Source organism: Ceratocystis lukuohia, assembly GCF_044167205.1.
Source record: "Ceratocystis lukuohia strain C4212 chromosome Unknown Supercontig10_pilon, whole genome shotgun sequence".
Lineage (NCBI taxonomy): Eukaryota > Fungi > Ascomycota > Sordariomycetes > Microascales > Ceratocystidaceae > Ceratocystis > Ceratocystis lukuohia.
Window position 1 is genome coordinate 386,889 of NW_027263529.1, and position 21,347 is coordinate 408,235.

A 21,347-nucleotide genomic window follows, 5' to 3' on the forward strand; every position below is an offset into this window, starting at 1 on the left:
ATGAGTGTCAGCCAGGCTCTGGCTCAGGCCTTGTCAGCCACCATCCTCCCTTCGTTTTGGGGCCAAAAATACCCCGCCAATTTTTAGTGAAGGAAAGAACCAAGGCTCCTGCCGATTTTTCAACTGAGCTTAATCAATGTCGTAGATAGAGCAGGTACACGCAATGGGAGACTTACTTATGTACACCAAGCTCGCTCCTTCCTACCACGTTTGAAAGCTCACCACAATTCTGACGCTTTTTCTTTTCTTCATCCTTTTTGCCTCCATTTACATCACTTCTTCTTATTTGCCGCCAGCCATCATCCTCAAACCCTTTTGGGCCCTATTTTTGGTTCCCTTCTTCGAACCTAAGTCACAACGTTTTCCTGTAAACTGTTTTTGTACCATTATCTTGCATTTTTTGTTACTGGCTATTTTATCCTACTCTTTTTGTTTGCTCCTGCTTCTGCTCCTATCGCTGCGCCCCCCATCTCTCTCCACACTATGCCTGACTCCGCTGCCGATCAGCCGCCTCCGGGCCGTCTGCTTCTGCTGTCCAACCGCCTGCCAATCACCATTAAGAAGAGCGAAGATGGCGGCTATTCTTTCTCCATGTCTTCTGGCGGTCTTGTCACTGGACTTAGCGGTCTGTCAAAGACTACTAGCTTCCAGTGGTATGGCTGGCCAGGTCTTGAGGTCCCCGAAGAAGATGCTGCGACCATGCGCAGCCAGTTGAAAGAGCAGTACGGTGCACACCCTGTGTTTATTGACGACGAGCTTGCCGACCGCCATTATAATGGCTTTGCTAGTGAGTCGGCTATAGTCCCTGTTCTATATTCCCCTCGGAAGAAACACCTAGCTAACTAGCGCTCTCTCTTTCTCCCCTCCTGTAGACTCCATCTTGTGGCCCCTGTTCCACTATCATCCCGGCGAGATTACCTTCGATGAAAGTGCGTGGGTAGCGTATCGGGAAGTCAATCGTCTTTTCGCCAAGGCCGTGGTTGCCGATGTGCAAGACGGGGATTTGATCTGGGTCCACGACTACCATCTTATGCTGCTCCCTGAAATGCTGCGCGAAGAATTGGGCAATACCCGCAAGAACGTCAAAATTGGCTTCTTCTTGCATACGCCATTCCCCAGCTCTGAAATCTACCGCATTCTGCCCGTGCGTGAGGCCTTGCTTCGCGGTGTTCTGCACTGCGACCTCATTGGCTTCCACACTTACGACTATGCTCGCCACTTTTTGAGTAGCTGCTCTCGCATTCTGTGAGTATTTCGCTACTACAAGTAGCGCTAGAAAAGAGCAAAAGAAAACGGGACTAACAAGCTTGCTATAGGTCTACCCCCACAACCCCTAACGGTGTTGACTACAACGGGCACTTTGTCTCCGTTGGTGCCTTCCCCATCGGCATTGACCCCGAGAAGTTTGTTGAGGGCCTCGAAAGACCCCAGGTCAAGGATCGTATTGCTGCTCTCTCCCGCAAGTTTGACGGCGTCAAACTGATTGTCGGTGTTGATCGTCTTGACTACATCAAGGGCGTTCCTCAGAAGCTTCACGCCATGGAGGTTTTCCTTTCAGAGCACCCCGAATGGGTGGGCAAAATCGTACTAGTCCAAGTGGCGGTACCGTCTCGCCAAGATGTCGAAGAGTACCAGAACCTGCGTGCAGTTGTTAACGAGCTTGTGGGGCGGATCAATGGGCGTTTTGGCACGATTGAATTCATGCCTATCCATTTCCTGCACCAGAGCGTATCTTTTGATGAGCTCACGGCTCTGTATCGCATGTCAGATGTGTGCCTGGTCTCCTCAACTCGTGACGGCATGAACCTGGTTTCGTACGAGTACATTGCCACGCAGAGAGACCGCCACGGCGTCATGATTCTGTCAGAATTTACTGGCGCTGCACAGAGCTTGAACGGCAGTCTGATTGTGAACCCCTGGAACACAGACGAGCTGGCCAATGCTATTCATGAGGCTGTGGTGATGTCGCCTGAGGCTAAGAAGGCTAACTATGAGAAGCTGGAGAAGTATGTGTTCAAGTACACTAGTGCATGGTGGGGTGCGACCTTTGTCAATGAATTGACTCGTTGTGCGGGCGAGGTTCCCAAGAGCTACCGCAATGTTGGTGGTGAGGTTGTTACCACCAGTGTGCCGGTGTCTTCGTCAACTCTGGCTCCAACCTCGTCGGCAGCGGGGGCTAGCCAGGTGGCGCCTCCTCCCCAGAGCGTTTTTCCAATTGAGGAGAAGCCAGCCGAGGAGACTGCAGCTGAGAACTGAGTTGGCAAGGCTAGTTTTGGTGTAGTGGGGTGAAATGCCCTTGCTTGGCTAAGTGTTGTAGCAGTTATAGTTGGTTTTTTTGCTTTACCCTTTTTCTCCTAATGTTTGCGATGGAAAACACATGATATGATCACGGCTAAAAAATCAGAGAGTCCCCAACGTTTTGTTTTGTCGTCTGGATTGCATTTAGATTTGGAATCATCTATAAAATATACATACGTATCGTAATAAATAGTGCCAGGTGCGTCTTAAAGATGTTCAACTTGCAGTAATGGTGAAGCCGAGAAGCTGTGCCCAACTGCCACTTTATTGTGGTGTTTTCACACATGTCTTGTATTACTCTGAGCCAGAACCTCAGCACAAACGTCATGGTCGTGGCGGGAGGCCATGGGGCTGGAAGGCTATGTATGGACATTCGTTTTTTCCTTTTGCTCAAGCTCTGGGCTGCCTATCCTTATACCTCGACTTGTCCAGTTTATATGTGCAGTTGGTTGTTCATCTTGATAAGCACATTTCTGATCTGAGAATATGGATAGCAAAAATCAGGATGAGCCACCGAACATGACATCTCGTAGGGTTGAGGTCAACAGACATGATGATGCCGAGATTCTGTTGGTCATTTCCTGGCCCAAGAGCTGGTCGCTTTAACCTGACCATCTATTTTCAAGCCGGCAATGAGCGCTTTATTAAACTAGAGCCTCTCACATAGAATTTCTCGTGCCATTAGTAAGAACATAATACGCTTGATATTTTGTGTGTAGAGGAAGACGACCAACGCAGGCCCCTGTTGTCTCTCTGTTAGCATCAAACCCAAGGAGAATGGCATGTCTTAGAATGAACAGGCACTGATTCGCCATCAATAAAGAAAGAGACGATGTGGTTTGGGGACTTGTAGACCGGGATCTTTAGTTACCCCCAAGTTAATGGGCTGCCATGGCTAACACTATACCAGTAGGCTACCATATCTGGGTTTTCTGGCTGGTGTCTGAAACATCTACGAACTCATGTATCCGTTCGAGGGTAAGCCTCTCTGCGAGAAAAGATTCGGATAAGCAATGGGATTCAATAAGAGACAAGAGCGGTAAGGCTATTTGTTTTCTTGGTCGCGCGGCCCTTTCTCTTGTAGAGTCTTGCGGTGCTGTCAGAGTAAGCAGTGCTTCCCAGGATGTGTTTAAAGCAACAAACAACTTCTTTTTGTTCTCCTCATTAACAGTCTATTATTATAGGGCTTGCTGGGGAATATACTACTTCCTTCTATTGATTCAGCCAGAATAGTTCATATCCCATCAGTGTGGGCGGCAACCCAAGCTCTGATCATCGCTTAGGAGGAGAGAAGTAGAGAGGCATCGTCATTGTCTTAACTCTTATATCTTCATATCCTCGTAATTTCTGTTGCCTATGTTGTCGTCTTTTCTGTCGCTCTCGTCTCTAGTAGATCCGAACATGTGTGAGGAATAGCTACCAAGAGAGCCCTATTCAAATAATGGGTGTTTGATAGGGAAATGGGGCGCTCTGGATGGCTAACTCCATTGCATTACGTCTCTGCAGCAAAGCATTGGCCAGTTAAGAGACAAAAAGGCCTCGGGATTGACTATAAAAACACGGGCTCACTTGACCAGGCGTAAAAGTCCCTAATAATGAAAGCCTAGGACCATGCTCTTCTGCTGCACCCGGCGGAAAGGACCAACAGACAACTGAGGATAGGATGAAGGAGATGAACGTTAGTTTGCCTATAGAGCGTGTTGGTTCTAGGGAAAAGTAGGCCGCATGGTTTCCATGCCTGAATCAAGCTGCAGAACAGTATTTGATGTGCCTGCACCTGGTAATGCAGCAGCCAGTGTCTAAAGGAGCAGATAGTACATGATATTATACATGACACTCTTTTGGCGACGCCTTGGGTGCCTGAAACGGACAATTACTCGGGTCTTTCATGAGCTTTGAATTCTTTCCTGTAGATTATATTAGCTACCTTCTTAGTCAAGAAAGGGGTGAGTTCCTCGACATTTCCTTTTCAACCTGGCCGTTAGACACTGAGCCGCCATAGGTATTGAACATCTCCTGGCCAGTTCGCATGTATTTAATGCTCTACATCCCGTATCACCACCGAAATGAGGGTCAATATCCAGTTAACTAGCCATCTTGAAAGCGGCGCGCTGCTTCAGAGTCGATTCAAGCAGGGCAATCAAGCTAGTACGGCTAATATAGCAATAGTTCTAAGGATAGATGTTAATATCTACAAGAAGAGGGAAGCCAGGCAGAGTAGCAGAAAGATAAGCCTAACAAGCTTGATAGCTCGGAAAGAGGAAAGTCGCAAGATGGTGTTGATCTGAGTGCTTCGCTGATTCATTGGGTGATCAATGAGTCAAGCCATTGCCATAATATGGCTTTGATGCGGAAAAGAATTCGTTATCTGTAAAATTGGTCTTTAAATTTATTATGTAAAGTTGATGAAAAGTTCGGTTACTCTTCTTTTTATATATGCTATCCTCTTTTTTTTAGATAATAACAGCATCTTATCAGTTTATCCAAACATCATCCGGTGCTCACTTTGCTTTAACATCCCCCCACTTTCCCGGAGTTCCGGATAAGTGGGTTTCTGCGGCCACGCCGCTTCTGGATTCCGTAGTCCTATCATTGCCCTAAATTCGGGCATCTTTTGAGGCCCTAATGGTTTCGTCAAGCCATCTGCCGCCATGCTACTCGTTGGGACAAATCCGATTTTTACCAAACCTTCTTTCACCCACTGTTTGACAGCATGATATTGCGTGTCAATGTGTTTAGTGCCCTTCTTGACTCCCAATGCTTTAGCTATCTTAATAGCTGCTTGATTGTCTCCAAAAACCAAGGTTTCTTTTTTCAACCATAAGCTTTGGCATTCTTCCGTTTTGGCCTCGAAGATCCGGATGATTTTGTTTAGTATACGTCGTAAGTGTGTACCCTCTTTCGCACATAGTGTTAGTCCGATGTACTCGGCTTCCGTTGTCGACGTTGCCACAGTTGCTTGCTTCTTGGAGCTCCAGCTTGTGGCCCCTCCAAGTCCGATGAACACCATCCCGCTGACTGACCTGCGGTCTTTTGCATTTGCGTAGTCCGCGTCACTGTATCCGACAATATCCATCCCCCCTTGACGCGCTTCGTAGCATATGGAAAAATTGGATGTGTCACGCAAGTAGCGCAGCACTCTCTTGAGCCCTTCCACGTGTCTTGGTGTTGGTCTTGCCGATGCCTGTGCTAGGCTTGATACAGAAAATGCTATATCTGGCCTTGTCATAAGGGCTGAGTACATTATTTTGCCAAAGATTGACTGGTACTTGGTTAATTCCAAGATCATTTCTCCCTCTTGTGCCGGTTCCACGTCTTTCCAGTCCCCAATTGGTGTGCGAATTGAAGTCTTCCTGTGTTCTCTAAATCCCGACTGGTCGACCATCCTCTGACCAACCTTGCTTTGTACATCTCAAGTCTTCTATCAAGATCGTACTTCTTAGCAAAGACAAAGCGGGTATGGCTCTTTGCACCGTTCCGCCCTCCTCGTCTATTCTCTGCTTGCTTTTTGGTATCTGCTCCTCAATCGATTCATACCCTTCGCTATTTTTTCGCTTTGGGTTACTTCGATTCAGCGATTCAATCAGCAGATTTATTCTTACATTAACTGCATCTAGCTGTGCTGTATCGACTCCTGTCACTGTCTTCGTTCCTGAAAAGGGTTTTGGCGAATGGATTTCTTCTGCTGAATCTTTTAATGAGGGTACTACCTCTTTTTCTGGCGCCTGAATCAGCTTAACAGGCTCGTTCCTTGCCGGAAGTTGCTTGGCAAGAACTAGTGACCTCACTGGTTCACTATCCTATACCTCACTTTGCAGCTTCTTTTGTTCTGGCTCTTTTGGTTGCATATTCTCGAAGAAATGCACCGACTCAGAAACGCGTACTTTCCTCGCGTTGACGTCCCACAAGACATACCGGCCATCTGCATTCTCATCGTAGCCTAACAAGAGAGACTCGCTCCCCTAGGCCCGTGTTTCGATGTCGGCAGGTGTCTGATAACCTGACATCCCCATCGACGAATGTCATCTGTCCTTAGCTCTATTCCGAAGAACAACGCGTACGGAACTCCTTGTGAGCTCAGCGTCCTATTTGAAAGATAGACTGTCGCCTTGGCAGCTTCCACCCGGAATTTCTTGCCTGGTTGCGTTTCTGATAACATCGTTCTAACGCCCTCGTCAACCGTTCCAATCGCTCTCTCAGCAATGCCGTTTTAGTTGAACGAGTCAGGGAGGGCTAATGCGAACTTTTTTCAGCAATTCGAGCGTCTTCGGGATGTCATATTTTCCCTGGGTGTTCTCGATGACTGCCTGTTTGTACGCTCTCGGGAGTAGATGGAGAAAGTGGTGAAAAATCCACCTTTCTTTCATCTTCGCATCCATTTCCGCATCGCCTTGGATTAGGCTTTGATTAAACACCGCTTTGAAGTATGCCTAATTAGATCGCATGTTGTTGCCCTTCGTTATGGGCGTTCGAAGCAACTTCTTGAACTCATCGTATGCCTCGTCAAGCGGATCCGGGGCGCAGGCATCGATCATCTCAAAGCCATCCATGGGGTCTTTCTGGGGAAGATAGTGCAGCCTGCTACTTTGGAGGCAGACTAGGAGATTGTCTTCCCACTCGTTCTAGTTATAATCGATAGCTTGACGATTTCTGACGATGATCTCGGTCCTGGGCCAGTAGAGTGTTGTTATTATACAATCACACAAAATATTACAAGCTTAACTCTTGCTTGTGATAACGATTCGAAAATTGTTGGACAAAGGTAATCCAATATGGGCTCACAACCTGTAAAACTAGTCCTTGAGTTTATTACGTCAAGTTGATGAAAAGTTCGGATACCCTTTTCATGTATACTACCCCATTCTTAGATAAGAACAGAGTCTTATCAGTTTATCCGAACTTCACCCAGACTTCACTGCGAGGCGAGGTGAGGTTTGTCAATCGTCAATCACGGATCCATGTACAGCAAACGGCCTGACCATCCTTTAGGGAACTTGGTATGCCACTACACGTCAAGAGGGAGAGGCCGGTCTGATACTCAAGACTCCCAAAATATTGCTATTTTTGAGAGACGACGAAATCATTCCCTCTTAGTAGCCAACTACTAAATAGAAGGCACGTAACCTTAATCGCCTGAGATGTACAGACTTGAGGCTGCAAAACTGCAAAGCACACACAAAGCCCTGGCTAAACAAACAGTATTATGCCTCCTTTTTTATAGCGCCTTGTCCACTAATTTTCATCCCAGCTCCCTCTTATCGTCACCACATGTTAATAGCCATGTGATCCTTGCGCTTGTGTGATCCTCCTCTTTTTTTCTGTCCATTTTTTTTTTTCCTGGTTTCTCTGCCTCGACCCGGCAAAGCGAAAATTAAGAAAAGTTCTTCTTTCCGCCCTTGATCAGCGTCCATCGTTAACAGTCGCAATCTATATACTCTCGACGACAAAAATGGGTAACGTACGCTCAATCCAGACTCTCGCTCCATAAATCTACAAGGAGCAAGCGAGAGAGCTTCTTTTCTTTTTTCTTTTCTCTCGCTCGCTTCATCAACGCTTGCAGTAATCACATGTGACGATGACAGCATGGCTAACCCTCTGCTGTAACAGGGTGCCAAGGCTCAGCAGAAGCGCGAACGTGCTGCTAAGGATGGAAAGGGTGCTGCCAAGTCGCAGCTGAAGGCGGTGAGTCGCATATCTCGAGAGACAAGTTACCACGACTAAAGGGGGCTAATTCGATGAATGGGACTCCTTCCTGCCAACTGTTAGAACGCCCAAGCATGCAACATCCAATGTGTTATTTGCAAGTCGACTTTCCTGCAAACCATTGCGAAGACAATGTAGGCACAAACGCTCCCCCCCCCCCGCCGTCCGCCACTTCAAGTGATGGATTCGCATGTGACAATCGGCTACATCCATACCTACACCTGCGCTCTGGCTGGGCTCCATTCCTTTAGAGGTCGATTCGATGAATCCAAGGCCAAAGGTTTCTATCTGCAGAAATGCTGGCATACAAGATACTGGATTTGGAACATCACCAACTAACCGTCTTGTTTTCCTCCCTCTAGGCTTGAGCAGCACGCCGCCAACAAACACAGCAAGGGCCTTGCGGACTGCTTCCCTACATATACCAAATAGAACATCGACCGAACAAAACACTCGCAGGTTTGGGTTTGCCTCAGCGAAGCGTAACCGCAGATGCCTGCGGCTTTTTGTCATGGAATGCAGGACGGGAAAGCAGGACGACAGAACGAGAAGTACGGGACTTGGGGGAATTGCCGTAGGCAAGAAATCTTTTACTGCCATTTTCTGCGTCCTTATCATTTGCTGGTAAATTACGGCTGATATAGTTGGGTTTGTAGCATGACGATCAATCAGTATTGGCTTTTTACGAAGGCGGCTTATTGTCACGAGAGGGCCAAGGTAGAAAGACGTGTTTGTATGCTTCATGTAGCTCAATAAAAAGAAAAAGAAGGAAAAAAAACACTGCAGTACAAAAAAAGCTGAACTACAGAACCAATGCAACCGATGCTCCGTTTACCATCCCAAACTAAAAAAGAAAAAAAAAAGACAACTCTTGCTTTTCCTAGACTTGTAATATATGTGAGGTGAGACATGTCCTGCTTCAAGCGGAACCCACCGGCTTATTAGCAAGTAGGGCAGCCACCTTGAGGAACAAATCTTCCAGTGGAACCATGGCGTATGTTGGCGCTGCGTCGAAGATGTCAGAAAGCTGGTGCTGGTTAATGATGGCTGGATGAGAGCTTGAGTCTTCATCTACATCAATCTCCATGGCATCGGACGTATCAATATCCATCGCTTCGGGCTTGCCATTTTGGCCTGGCTCCCCTTCGTCCTCATCATCACTAGCATCAAGGAGCTCAACCCCATTGGTAGACAGTTTCTCTTCGACGGCGTCTAGTTGCATCTCATCAAGAGAACGAGCAACTACTAGACCATTATCATTGGAAGCCTGGGACACAGTAAAGACCTGGGCCTCGTTATCAAGAACCAGGAAGCCGCTAGTGTGCGGTTCAGCTGACGCAGAAAGAGCAGCGATACGGCTTTCGAAGTGGTGGCTTAGCAGAGGCTCCATGCTATTGGGACTGAAAATAAGCAGTTCTGAGCCCTCAGTGTGGCGGAGAGACACAGCAAAATGGCGCGACATTCGATCAATAGCAAGATTAGCGGCGCCACTGGAACTATCTAGATTTGAGGGGTTGGACAACGGCAGGCCATACACCAACGAGTCAGCAACCATGTCGAAGACACGGAGATCATGCGAGAGCACAATGACGTAGGGGCCCAATAGCTGGAGGCCGTGCAGTGATCCACGCCAAAGGTCATCCCATGAATAGCGTATGTGGCCTGTGTGTGCATCAATGACATGGATACTTCCTTCGTCACCGGCGCCAAAGGCAGCTACAAGACAGGAACCGTCGTCGGCAAATGACAGGCGACCCTCAATACGAGAATAGTCAGCCCCACTCATAGCCACAATGCTCTGGCGATGGTTGACGGTGACGGCAATATCGCAGATCCAGGTGTGAAGCTCCTTGCCCCGGTCATCCTTGATTGCAAGGCCATCTCGCTGGCGTGGGCGTGGCTTCCATATGCGCGCGATGCCATCGCGGCCAAGAGTAGCAAAACGGGCATTCTGGGGATCTGCGGCAAGATCAAGAACACTCTCGGGGTGGCTGGTTTCGTGCGGGGTGTTGATCCGGGAAACAAGTGGTAGAGGCGCATTTTCTTGGCTTTCGCTTTCCATGGCTGTCTCAGCATCCCAGATTTTGAGGAATACCTCGCGTCGCTCTTTGCGAAGCTCCGAGTCTCCTTCACTAGCGCCTAGGTCTGTTTGGCTATTAGAAGGCGGCATCCATTCGTCGATAGTAGCCAGCCACTTTCCGTCACACGAAAAGGCCATGTGTTTGATCTCAGGGTCGATGATGGTCGCACCCGAGGGTGTGGTGTTGTTGGCTGTCAGGGAAGTTCTAGCAATAGCCTGCTTGCCAATACTACGCATGCTGGACAGATCGACAGATTGCAAGTACGGCTTGGAGCCATTGCGTGACGCTTGCAGGCCGTCACCAACACAGAGGTACATTCTTTCAGGGGCGGCAGGATTCAAGGCCATCACCACGTCAATGTTCGACAGGCTGTATTTCTCTCCAATACGGGGAACTAGGTGGTCTTTCAGAGCGCTGTTGACGTAAACCGCCGACTGAACACCCGAGATGTATGCAGTGGGCTCTAGCTGAGCAGAAGACAAAACCATGACCGAGTTGTCGTCCAGGTGGACGACATAGGCAGAGCCCGAGGCAGAGACCACGATGTTCTCAATAATACCAGTCAGGTGAGGTAGGAAACTTTGTTTGTTGGTGTCCAGCTGCCACAGCACCAAAGTATGCTCTGATCCACCCGAAACCAGATAGTTTCCATCACGCGACCACTTCAGTGAGTGCACTGCACGGCGATGCCAGTGCATCTTCTTGGGTTGCAAAGATTCCCTGGGGCCCTTGCTGGCAGTGGCAGTGGCAGCGTCCATGGCCTGAAGACGAGTTAAGATATCGCTGTAGCAGTAGATGGGCCCGCGAGCACAGCCAATAGCAACGTCAATAGACATTTGCTGCTGATGCTGCTGTTTAGAACTTCCCTTCTTAGAGCGCGATAATGGTACAATGCGTGCATCAGTTGCAGTGATTAGATCCTCGCAGGCAAATGTATAAAATTCGTACGCCAGCTCATCCAGACTAGCGAGCTCAAGGCTCCGTGGCGTTCCAAGATAAAACTGTTTGCCGGCTGAAGCATACACAAGGCCAGCGCCTACCAGGGTCTCCATGGTGTGTAGTCTAGACATGCCAGCAGCCAGTTTTAAAAGCACATTGAGTAATCTTAGCTCCCCGTCGTAGGCTATTACACGGGTTGGCGAATGATCGGTAGGCATCTCAGCCACCAGGACCACCTCGGCTGATGTCTTCTTAGCATCGCTGTCGCCAACCGAAACTAGCAGTGTAGCTAGACTGCTAGCAGTTCCTGAAGCGGTAGCAATTGAAGCAACGATCGGGGTTTCGCTCTCTCCAGTCCAATTGACTTTAGAGATGATTCCGTTGGCACAGGCAACCCACACCATGGACGGATCCGTGAGACATTGGCGGAGACCAACGATGCCCAAGTTTCTGTTGGGAGAGGGCATGGGAATACGACGAACAAGGAGCGAGTCAGCAGTCGAGTAGATTTGGATCGAGGTGGTGTAGGGAACAATGAGAAATCTGCCGAGACAAAGGGAAGGTGGGTTAGTTTGAAAAACTCCAGAACCAAGGGTGTTATCTGGGGGCATGGTTTGTCCTACCTCTGGTCTTCGGTGAGGATAGGGTCGATATCAACCATTCTACCGCCGGCAGCCTTAGAGACCGTCCATTCGGACTGTACCTGGGGGCTAACAAAGCTGTCGCTGGCCGTCACTTCATCTTGGGACTTTGAAGTGACTAATGTGCGATCGACAATAGCCTCGGTGGTGACAGGGCGCTGTCGCTTTTTTTGCGACTTTGATTCGCCGAGATGCTTGCGCTTCAACGTTGTCGCAGAGACGGCAGAACCTGCCATTGTTGCGTATGGTACAAAAGCAAAGGTGCTATATTAGATAAGGCAATTCGACGAGAGAAGCAGGACAGGAAAACTCAATTTGTCTCCTGCCACCAGTCTGTTAAGAAGAACGACTGCAAACGCGTGGTACAGGAACAAGCCTGTGGTTTTGGCAAGTGGTCGTTGAGCTGTTGCCAAAGATTAGGAGTAAAGAAGAGACAAGAAACTAAGATCGAGCAGCGATCAGTCTATAAGAAAGATCTGTTTGTGGTGATTCTAGAGCGCCCTAGAAAGAGTGCGCTTCGCTTTTTGTAGAGTTCTCCGTAGAAAGGGAAAGTTTGTTTCACAGCCAAAATGCTAGCCTTGAAAGCCAGCACCAAGAAAAAAAAGTTCATCGGTTTTTTTGGCCCAGTAAAAAAAAATCCATCCCCACTATCTTGATAAGATACACGGGTGATCTCTGGTACAACTGATAAGCTGACCTCCTGCTAGTGTTCGCGACAACTTTTTTTTTTTTTCATTTGTTTGGCCATTTCTGGGATTCATTGTCTGTCGCAGACGACTTTCTTTACCTTCAACTAGCTCTTGCCTTTCTTTATTTCTTTCCTCTCTATTTCTGCTACTAATCCACAATGATTATCCCTATCCGTTGCTTTTCGTGTGGCAAGGTTAGTTAGCCCCAACGTTGATAGACGAACCAACCAACGAGCCATCAAACTGTTGACTAGCTGGCAATTGGTGCAGCGAACATGTAACTAACAGCCCTTCACTACAGGTCACTGGCGATCTTTGGGAGCGCTACCTTGACTTGATTCATGACGGCGTTAACGATGGGTAAGCAAGTAACAAGACTCCTCAAACTACGGAAAAGCCGACAGACTGGTACTGACCTGCCCTGATGGCTACAGTGATGCTATGGACCAGCTTGGCCTCACTCGCTACTGCTGTCGCCGTATGGTCATGACGCATGTCGACCTTATTGAGAAGCTCCTCAAGTTTGTCTCCCCACTCCCCCGCTGTCTCCCTTGTTATTCTGGAGTCGTGGCAGAATTCTTACTTAGTCATAGGTACACCCCTGACGGCCGTGATGCCAAGAAGAGCCAACTTGCGCCTTGAAAAACTACTGATACTCCGATGGTTCCCCCTCGGGTTATCTGCAATCTCGAGTCTTTCCCCATGCGAACGAGCGACAGGAATGGCGAGTACGCCGGCGAGAACAAGTGCGGGCTGTGGCGCCAATTTAAAGTCCAGGCTTAGCGCTGATGGTTGGGGGATAATGGAAACATCGTATACAGTACAGGATGCATGCGCTCGCTGCATCTACGACACATCTGAAATTTCGACTTGGGCACTTGGGTTAGGGGCGTTTTGTGGTATCTTCTGTGGTTGATCTTTCTTTTCTTTTCCTATGCACTTGTTTGTTTTGTGTACTTAATGGACATGACATTTTAAAGTACAGAGCGTACTTCTGGCCTTTTTGAATTGTACGTGGTAGCCTGCATCATGTCTCTGTACCGTGCCCCTGTCTTGGCACTCTTGCTTCGTCTCTGTTTCCTAGTCTTCAGACACCGATCTTAACAGCCATGCGTTGACGTTCTGTGCTACGTAAGGCTTTGTTTGAGACGGGATAGTCTATGACAGCACAACAACCACATTTCTGTGGAAATGCAAGATTGCTAGCTGCGGTACTGCTTACTGCGGCCTAGTATCCTGCAGCCATCCGCCTGTTGCTTGCTACGCTCTGCTCGAGTTTTGGAATACGGCATTATGAAAGGCATGCGTTTTATCTTTCCGTCAATCAAGCCTTGTTAGTTCATACATCAATTATATGGCGCATGAACAGAGCTAATGCAGAAGGCCTAAGGGTTGGGGCTTGAGGCTTGAGGCTTGAGGCTTAGATCTTCTCTCCCGCCGGCCGCCAACCATGGCACCTATAGCACGTGAATTCATCTAGGCGATGCACAGGTCAACTCGGGCCACGCTTAGTCGGCTTGTGAACCAGTGGGACGGAAAGCATTATCATCTCGGTTGCATAATCAAGGCACAACCAAGACTGTGGGATGCGTGATTGTCTAGAACATCTGTACGTAGCATTTCTCCAATTTTAGCACCCAAACTCCAACTAACAATGTGACGCACTTTTCCATGTCGTGGTGAGATTGGACACGACAGCATATGAATGATGAAGAAGGTCCACTGCGTGAAAGCGGCCAGGTGCAGGAATAGCGAGGGACAAATTGAGAGGGAGAACAAAACAAATGAAGGAAGACACTTGACTGGGGGCGATGGCGGAGCTTAGGGAGAGGAAGCTTTTGATTTGGTCCCTAGTTGTACACCAAACAAGCGCACAAACGTAGCGACAACAGCACGAGAAGCCCATAATGATAGAAGTTGACGAAACTAACCCATGCATAAAGTACATTAGAGCAGAGTAGAGAAGAAAGGTCATGTCACTCTCAGGCTTCCGTTGACATATAATCTTGTATAATTACAAATATATTTTTATGGCTTGCTCTATAGCTATGCTAGGTGCCCAGCGCTTGCTAGGCAAAGCTGATTGGCTGGGTTGATTCGCAATGTTGTTTGAATGTCAGAGTTGTCCTTTGGGGTCATGGGGAAGAGAACAAGTAGTGGATGGACATTTTGGCTTATGCATGGCTATTCGAGTGCAGTTTCTCGGATGGCAGCCCCTCATGAAGCGCAGAGAAATAGCTACTTGGTTGCATCGGCTTGGATATCTTTATCGCTACGGGACTACTTAGTTATCGTGTAGATTAGAATGACGACAGGGCAGGGATTGAGCTTAGAGCTCTCTCATTGGATGGAGCCTAAGCGCCAGCTTTGGTAGCTACTTTAGCATGGGAACAAAGAGGGGGCAGGTCCTATTCTTTTTTTATTATTTTTATTATTTTTATTATTTTTATTATTTTTATTATTTTTATTATTTTTATTATTTTTATTATTCCGTTATTTTCTTCCATCCTACACCTATTTTTCTACCCGCCTTGAACAGGAACGGAACCTCTACCTTTTTCTCTCAGGCCCTACATTCCCATGGATGGCACTTCTAGAGGACTCATACACACATTGTGGCGTCGCTGCGTCTGCTTCATGGGTGGGCGGGAAAAGCCAGACAGCCGCGCAAGGAACTGTAAATCTCTACGTTTGACCGCCGATATGATATCGTCAAATACTGTAGGCAAACCAGCTGGGTAGCCAGCTCGTGAAAAAACGGCGTAGGCCGGGCCAGCCTCCAATTCACCGCTTGCTTACCCCCGAGCGGAGCTTCGACAGCATTAACAACAAGTAAGGCCTTGGAAACTCAACCCTTGTTCTACAAACCGAAAAAAAAAACACTTGGGCCTCGCAGGAAGTGCATATACTAAGGTGTTCACCGATCGTTGGGCCCTCATCACGAAGATTTTCATAGCCTTTTTGTCGACCCTTGTCTGGGTCTGTCAAATTCTCCCGTGAAAGAGGGATCTTCTCCATCCTGGGTCTTGGACGTTTTCCCATATTGCTCTTGCTGTCCTACATACACGCTCTCCCCTCCTCTCTGCTCGGCTGGCTGGCTGGCTTGAATCTCGGCCCATATGGTAGAGCTAAGAACCCCGTTTGACCATCTTTAGTGTCTTGTGTCCTGTGCCACAATAATAGACATTGGTCGGCCTGGCTCATGTTTTTCCTCTTTTCTCTCTTTAGTTTCCCTTCTCGGACTGGGGTCGCATTCAGCCAAGCAGGTTGGTTATGATATGCTGCTGCAACTTACGCGCCACAACGTCTCCATCCTTTTATGGTTTGCTTGTTGGCCCCCCTCCTCCTATCTTCCTGGGCTCCTTCGTCCATCTCCCCACTTTCGCCTGCTACGAGACACTTATTCATGCAATCGCTCTCCCAGGCTCTTTCTACCCCTGGCCTTCCTCTCCCATCTGCTTTAGTGCACGTTCACTACTAAGTCGCTGAGCTGAGTCTCTGGACACCACAGACCCAGCTAGGCCATTTTCTCGGCCGCCTTTATTCTTTGTTGGAGAAACTGTCGGCCTTCCTGCACTACTCGGGACTGCTTTCATAGACGAGACGCTGCCTCTTTTCTTTCATCTGCCTCTTCGCCGGCCCCTTGCTTCAACCAGGGAAATAGCCAGGTTGTATACTTGACTATCGTGGCCTCGTGAGGTCTTACACCCAAGCTGCGGTGCACACACATGTTGAGAGCGCCCTATATTCTTTGATACGACGTTTCCTGGAGCTTCGTCTCTTGATATCTTCTCTTCCATCCTCGTATACCGCATACTACTCGGTGTATAGGGTGCCGGAGCCTCTGGGCTTATTGCCCTTATTCCTGAAGCCGAAAAGCTTATCCTCCCAGGCTCACTCCAGGCCAGTCTGCAACACAGCAACTACACGACTCTTGTGGGCTTTGCGCACCTCCCGGCTTTCTATAGTCTAGCGCCAGATAGAGTCTGATCAGTGCAATTGCATCATTAACTCTTTGCCATAGTTTCCATATCGATCTCAACACCTCCATTGCGATATACCGGCTTCCACCCTAGCATCATGGCTCTCGAAAACCCCATTCAGGCTTCCTCCGGAGATCCTCTATCTAGCTTGTCACTGGACAATACATACATGTATGTCTTCCCTTCCTCGTATTGACGGGATGTCCCTATCTCCTTCTCCCTTTGTGAAATAATTTCCACTTTCTGACCTATATCGATACACCAGGCCCTCGACCAATCTTCCCAGTTATCAAAACTCCCGCAACGGCTCTTCAAGCAACAAGATCCCTGCGCACTTCGACCTCATAAGCCCAAGTGACATCGTAGGGCCATCGCCCGTGACCTCCAATGGCACTGCAAGCACAGAAATAGAGGACAATGAGCAAGCTAATGACGCTGGGACACAATCTCCTCCGTCTGCTTCAGAGCCTCCCCAGGTACACCCAAGACTCGGCGATCGTCTGATGATAACCTGTCGCTAACAAGTCGCCCGGCCTCTAGCTCAAAATGTTGGAAACCAACATACCAGATAGCATGCGCCTCTCTACAGGCGAAGAATCCATATCGGTCATTCATGCGCCACAGAGCTTTTTAGCCTGGGTAAGAAGGAGGATTCCCGCCTGAGTTTCCCATCAACCATAGCTAACGTGACTCTAGTCTGGCCGGGACACTGCAAGATCACACGAAGCCTCAGAAACTTGGGAATCAGATCAGGATCATACCGCAGACGCTACCGCCATTTCTGACAAGTCAAGCACACATGTAGGGCATTTCATTGTTTCGCCTCTCCATTTGCACCAAAGCTACATATCAAACTAACCTTGAGTGCTAGAAACAAAACGTTACTGAGAGAAAAACACCATCAGCCCTTGTGACTAATATTAAGTTAACGGGCTACAATATTGATGTCGGAACTCCGCGTGCCCAGGACCTGTCAAGGGACTTTTCCGATTCTTCCCGCGGACGTCCCAGAAGCAGCAGCAGCCTCGAAAGTGAGTTTCGCCGGTCCATACATGACTTGTTTGCTAAGTAATAATGCTAATATCGCATTTAAAAGAAATCGAGGAAATTGAAGATGGAGATGCCATTATGGGCGATGGGTATCGCCGTCAATACAGCCACTCTGGCTTTGAGGTTGAAACCTTGACCTCGGCCCTTCAAGAGTGCTGGACTCTTTGCAACACGCTGTCGAATTTAAGCAAAATCCATCGCACTAGAGCCTTTGGCCGCTTAGAGACTCCGGATGCCTATGAAAAGGCATGGAAATGTTGCTGGAAGCTCTGTCAAACGCTTTATACCAACTTTGATGACAACACCAAGTCTCTTCATATCGACAAAACCCTCGAGCTTTGCCGAGAGTTCTGCCAGTCTCTGTTCGATATTCGACTTCGGCCCGATAATGCTGGCGACTCTGTTCTAAGAGTCAGCTTTGAACTTAACAACCACCTTTTCAGCGCCCAAGACAGTAGCACTCTCCCTGAAGCTTTCCGTGAGCGCACTTTGGAATTTTACGTGACTCTCTGCCACCGTCTTATGAAGCAGAGGGCCGAACTAACTATGGAAGCCGACTCTCTTCTCAGGGAATGCTGGTCACTAGCAGAAATGCTATTCAGTCTCCGTCAGAAAAGCCACGAAAAATCTTCTAGTGATCTCGTCGACATTCTAGAGTCTGCCATTCAGGCCTGTTGGCAACTTTGCGATATTTTTCGTGAAGGGTGGTCCTCAATTCGCCCGGATCGAAACACCCCTCGCCCTCAACAGCCCAACTTTTTTGCCTCTCAGCTAGAAGTGACAGAGCGCAGTCTCCCTGAGCGAAACGAGAGCCGCGCATCTAATCGATCGAAAGCATCTAAACGCGAGTCTCTTCGCAGCGAACGCCATCTCCCTCTTCCACCTGAAACTCCGGTCACTGAGTTTGATGAAACCCCTTTATCGCCTAGCCTGAGCTCGCCTGTTCAGGAACCCCCCAATATTTTAGTGTTAGGCGGGTTGAATAAAGAAGGAAGTCGTAACGGCCGATGGTCGAGCAGCGCCTCCAACATGTCCGGCTTCTCACACACTACAGCCAAGACATCAAGCACTATTACTACTCATCCACAAACTGAGAGTTTCCACGCGATGCAAATCAAAGTTTTGATTCTCAAATTAGCGGTTCTTGCTGGCTTTGATCGCGATTCCGCTTCTGACGGCAAGTCTGGTGTCACTAGTTTGCAGTCCTTTGCCATGAGCATGGACAATGAGTTGTTTGGGAAGACGCCAAAGAGCCGCAATCTCTGCCAGAACTTCAAACGCCTTATCATAGGCGACTTGGCTCTACCGAATTTCAATCAGCTTCCGCCTCGCGGAAAGAGAGTCTCAGCTTCGGAAATGGCAAAGTCCGTAAATGTCATGATTCGTCGATCTGCCAAGTACGAATTTCTCCAGGATCTCTTCTTCCGGGTGTTCAACTTCATGCCTGACGATGTAGAAGATGACGGCAATGCCACATTTAGTATATTTGTGTAAAGACATTTAAGCTGACGTATTTTTCATGAGCGTTGCCTTTGGCCTTGCTCTTGCTCAGTCTGGCCCTAATCCCCCTTACCTCGTAGGCTATATTTCCTCCTCCTTTCTCTTTTTTCTTCTTTTTTTTTACCATACTTGGACCTGAAGTTTTCTTCTGTGGGATCTCATTTCATACAGCCTGGTGTTTATTTTCCTTTCAATTTGATATTAAACTTCTGATAGATCACATAATTCTACGTCGTGTGTCACAATCACCTTTTAAAATCCAGCATACAGTTTCTTGGTACAGTTGCGATATGGAGTCGGCGTCTTTCCATCGAAGTAGAGTCGCTGATATAGCCTTTATTTGTGTGACGTGACGTAACGTGATCAAGACCATGACCTTTGCCCCTATCAGTATGTATGGCTCACTATGTATTATCATAATCCTGAACAACGCAGCATACGTTTCGCTATTTTCAGGCGTATCTAAACACGCCCCACCAACACTTGACTGGCGGGCTGGTTGAATCCTCATCATCGCCAGAGCCCCAGTCATCTAGCTGATCTAGTTCGCCTTCCTCGACACATGCAAACCGCCGCAATCCGTTTTCCATCAAAAGGCGAAATTTGGCAGTGAGCTGAGTTGTTGCTCGGTCTCGCTGTGGAGCAATGACAACAACCGCAGAACCAACATCTAGAGAGATATGCTCCATGATAGCCGCATAGAGAAGGTCGGGCTGTACATCGTCATACAGCGAATCAGCAGCGAGAATTATCTAATGAGAATGATCAGCACTCATCCTAGGAATCACATTAACAAGGCGCTCAACTATTCCCCTACCTCATGCTGATGGTGCCTTCCAAACAACCCTTTGTCAAATTCGTGATCCGAGCCCCATGTCAGCACGCCGCCTGAAAGCGAGCCACCAAGCTTCTCGACAGCTTCGCGATTTTTCTCAACATTAGTCAAAAGATTCGGCACAATGTCGGGAAGATCACTAAGAACGACGTGTGTCTTCCAAATTGCAGCCGCAGCTATCCCCAGAAGCCCTGTTCCAGAGCCCAGCTCCAGGACAGAGGGGCGGGCTGTGCCGTTAAACAGATGTGACAGTGAGCCGGACGCCAGCCGGGGAAGATCCAAGGCCAGCATATATGAGGATCCCCATGTTTTATGACCTAGAGAATCCCCCGTAAATGCAGGCTCCAGGATGGACAGTTCAAAGGCCGAGTCGGCTTGATTCAGGAAGGGCCAAGAGCGGGTCATGGTACCCATAGCTAATAAATAAAAGGCATTAGTGTATCATCTTCCTAGCCTCAGCAAGCTCTGAGGGATATCCGGTTAGCATACCTGCCCTGCCTGAGCGCTCGGCAATCCGCTTGCATGTTTCGTCCCATATGATCTCCTTCTCCTCTTCGCTGTCAAGCCATTGGAGAGAGCTCTTTACGATACCTGAGAGATAGATTGCAGTCTCCTGGGCATTATGGGCAGAGTACGACCGGTGCTCCTCTCCACGTTTGCCGTTCTTTGAGCGAGCCCCAGGCACCCAAATCGAAGGCTTAATCTCAAGAGACCGCAAGCAAAGAAGAAGCTGGTCAAAGGAGGGTCGTTGCCAAAGTTGAGGAAGGTCCAAAACAGATCCCATGGTGTGGATTGTATTGTTCAGGGCTTCATGACATGCATGTATGGGAGAGACATGACAATTTAAAGGGGGCATTATTATATGCCTGTCGTAAAAGGATTCACCAGCAAAGACTATACATGTCTATGCACAGATAGTTAACTCCATCTAGACGATAGAGTCAACCCTAGAGATGCAGACCAGCCGCATTCTGATCCAAATTAGACTATGAGACAAAATTCAAAAGTCGAATGAAGGCCAGCTATCCAAAGCTGATGGTCCTTCGGGCTGTCCGTATGTACTAGCAATTCCCCCTTTGAAGCCAAACTAGCAACACCCTGACATTCACTACATTTATCATATTGGTTTTCTTTTTTGCTTCTTTGTATTACTACGCATCTAAGAAAGGCGGTCAACAGTCCTCACACCAACAGTCATGTTTTATCCAAAAAAGATCAAGACCCGTCTATCTCACCGCCCACTAGTGAAAGATTCTTTTCTGCCGTACAATTAGCCCCACCTACGACGACCATTCTTCGAAGCACAAAAAGCTTTTTTCTTCGCTGGCCTTGCCATGTACCCATATTCTTCTTTCTTTTTTTTTTCTTTTCCTTTTTCTTCTTCAACCCTGTCCTCATCAACGCTGCGTTTCCATGCTACAAACAGAGATGTCTGTTTTTCAAACACATCTCACCTAGCTCAGAAGGAATACCTTTCCTTCTTTCTTTTTTCTTACTGGCATAGGAGAAATTCGGAGTAATCTCTTCACCCCATACAAAACAAGCTCTGTCCCAGCTCTAATAGTCCCTGGGCTAGCCGAGTCTGGTGATGTGAACTGCCCGTGAGGGCCTGGCGTGACACCACGTCT

The 21,347-nt window shown here is 48.2% G+C and overlaps 5 protein-coding genes across 5 annotated transcripts; 3 read left to right on the forward strand and 2 right to left on the reverse strand.

Annotated features, from left to right (window-relative positions):
* Nucleotides 1-483: 483 nt before the first annotated feature.
* On the forward strand, nt 484-2,256 carry HOO65_100086 (glycosyltransferase family 20; the record flags this gene model as incomplete). The annotated part of the gene is made up of 3 exons (XM_071004665.1): nt 484-787; nt 873-1,245; nt 1,317-2,256. 3 exons carry the CDS (start codon nt 484-486, stop codon nt 2,254-2,256), a joined length of 1,617 nt encoding a protein of 538 aa, XP_070855863.1.
* A 6,664-nt stretch (nt 2,257-8,920) lies between these two features.
* HOO65_100087 (U3 small nucleolar RNA-associated protein 17) lies at nt 8,921-11,898 on the reverse strand (the record flags this gene model as incomplete). Its single annotated transcript, XM_071004646.1, has 2 exons — nt 8,921-11,564; nt 11,645-11,898. The coding sequence occupies 2 exons, from the start codon at nt 11,896-11,898 to the stop codon at nt 8,921-8,923; spliced, it is 2,898 nt and encodes a 965-aa protein (XP_070855864.1).
* Nucleotides 11,899-12,509: 611 nt separating this feature from the next.
* Nucleotides 12,510-12,993, forward strand: HOO65_100088 (DNA-directed RNA polymerase; the record flags this gene model as incomplete). The annotated part of the gene is made up of 4 exons (XM_071004711.1): nt 12,510-12,545; nt 12,653-12,711; nt 12,756-12,872; nt 12,945-12,993. 4 exons carry the CDS (start codon nt 12,510-12,512, stop codon nt 12,991-12,993), a joined length of 261 nt encoding a protein of 86 aa, XP_070855865.1.
* Nucleotides 12,994-16,431: 3,438 nt separating this feature from the next.
* On the forward strand, nt 16,432-18,878 carry HOO65_100089 (uncharacterized protein; the record flags this gene model as incomplete). Its single annotated transcript, XM_071004654.1, has 5 exons — nt 16,432-16,505; nt 16,600-16,810; nt 17,031-17,135; nt 17,302-17,365; nt 17,431-18,878. The coding sequence occupies 5 exons, from the start codon at nt 16,432-16,434 to the stop codon at nt 18,876-18,878; spliced, it is 1,902 nt and encodes a 633-aa protein (XP_070855866.1).
* Nucleotides 18,879-19,336: 458 nt separating this feature from the next.
* HOO65_100090 (Protein-lysine N-methyltransferase rrg1) lies at nt 19,337-20,503 on the reverse strand (the record flags this gene model as incomplete). The annotated part of the gene is made up of 3 exons (XM_071004689.1): nt 19,337-19,636; nt 19,702-20,135; nt 20,209-20,503. 3 exons carry the CDS (start codon nt 20,501-20,503, stop codon nt 19,337-19,339), a joined length of 1,029 nt encoding a protein of 342 aa, XP_070855867.1.
* Between the last annotated feature and the right edge of the window lie 844 nt (nt 20,504-21,347).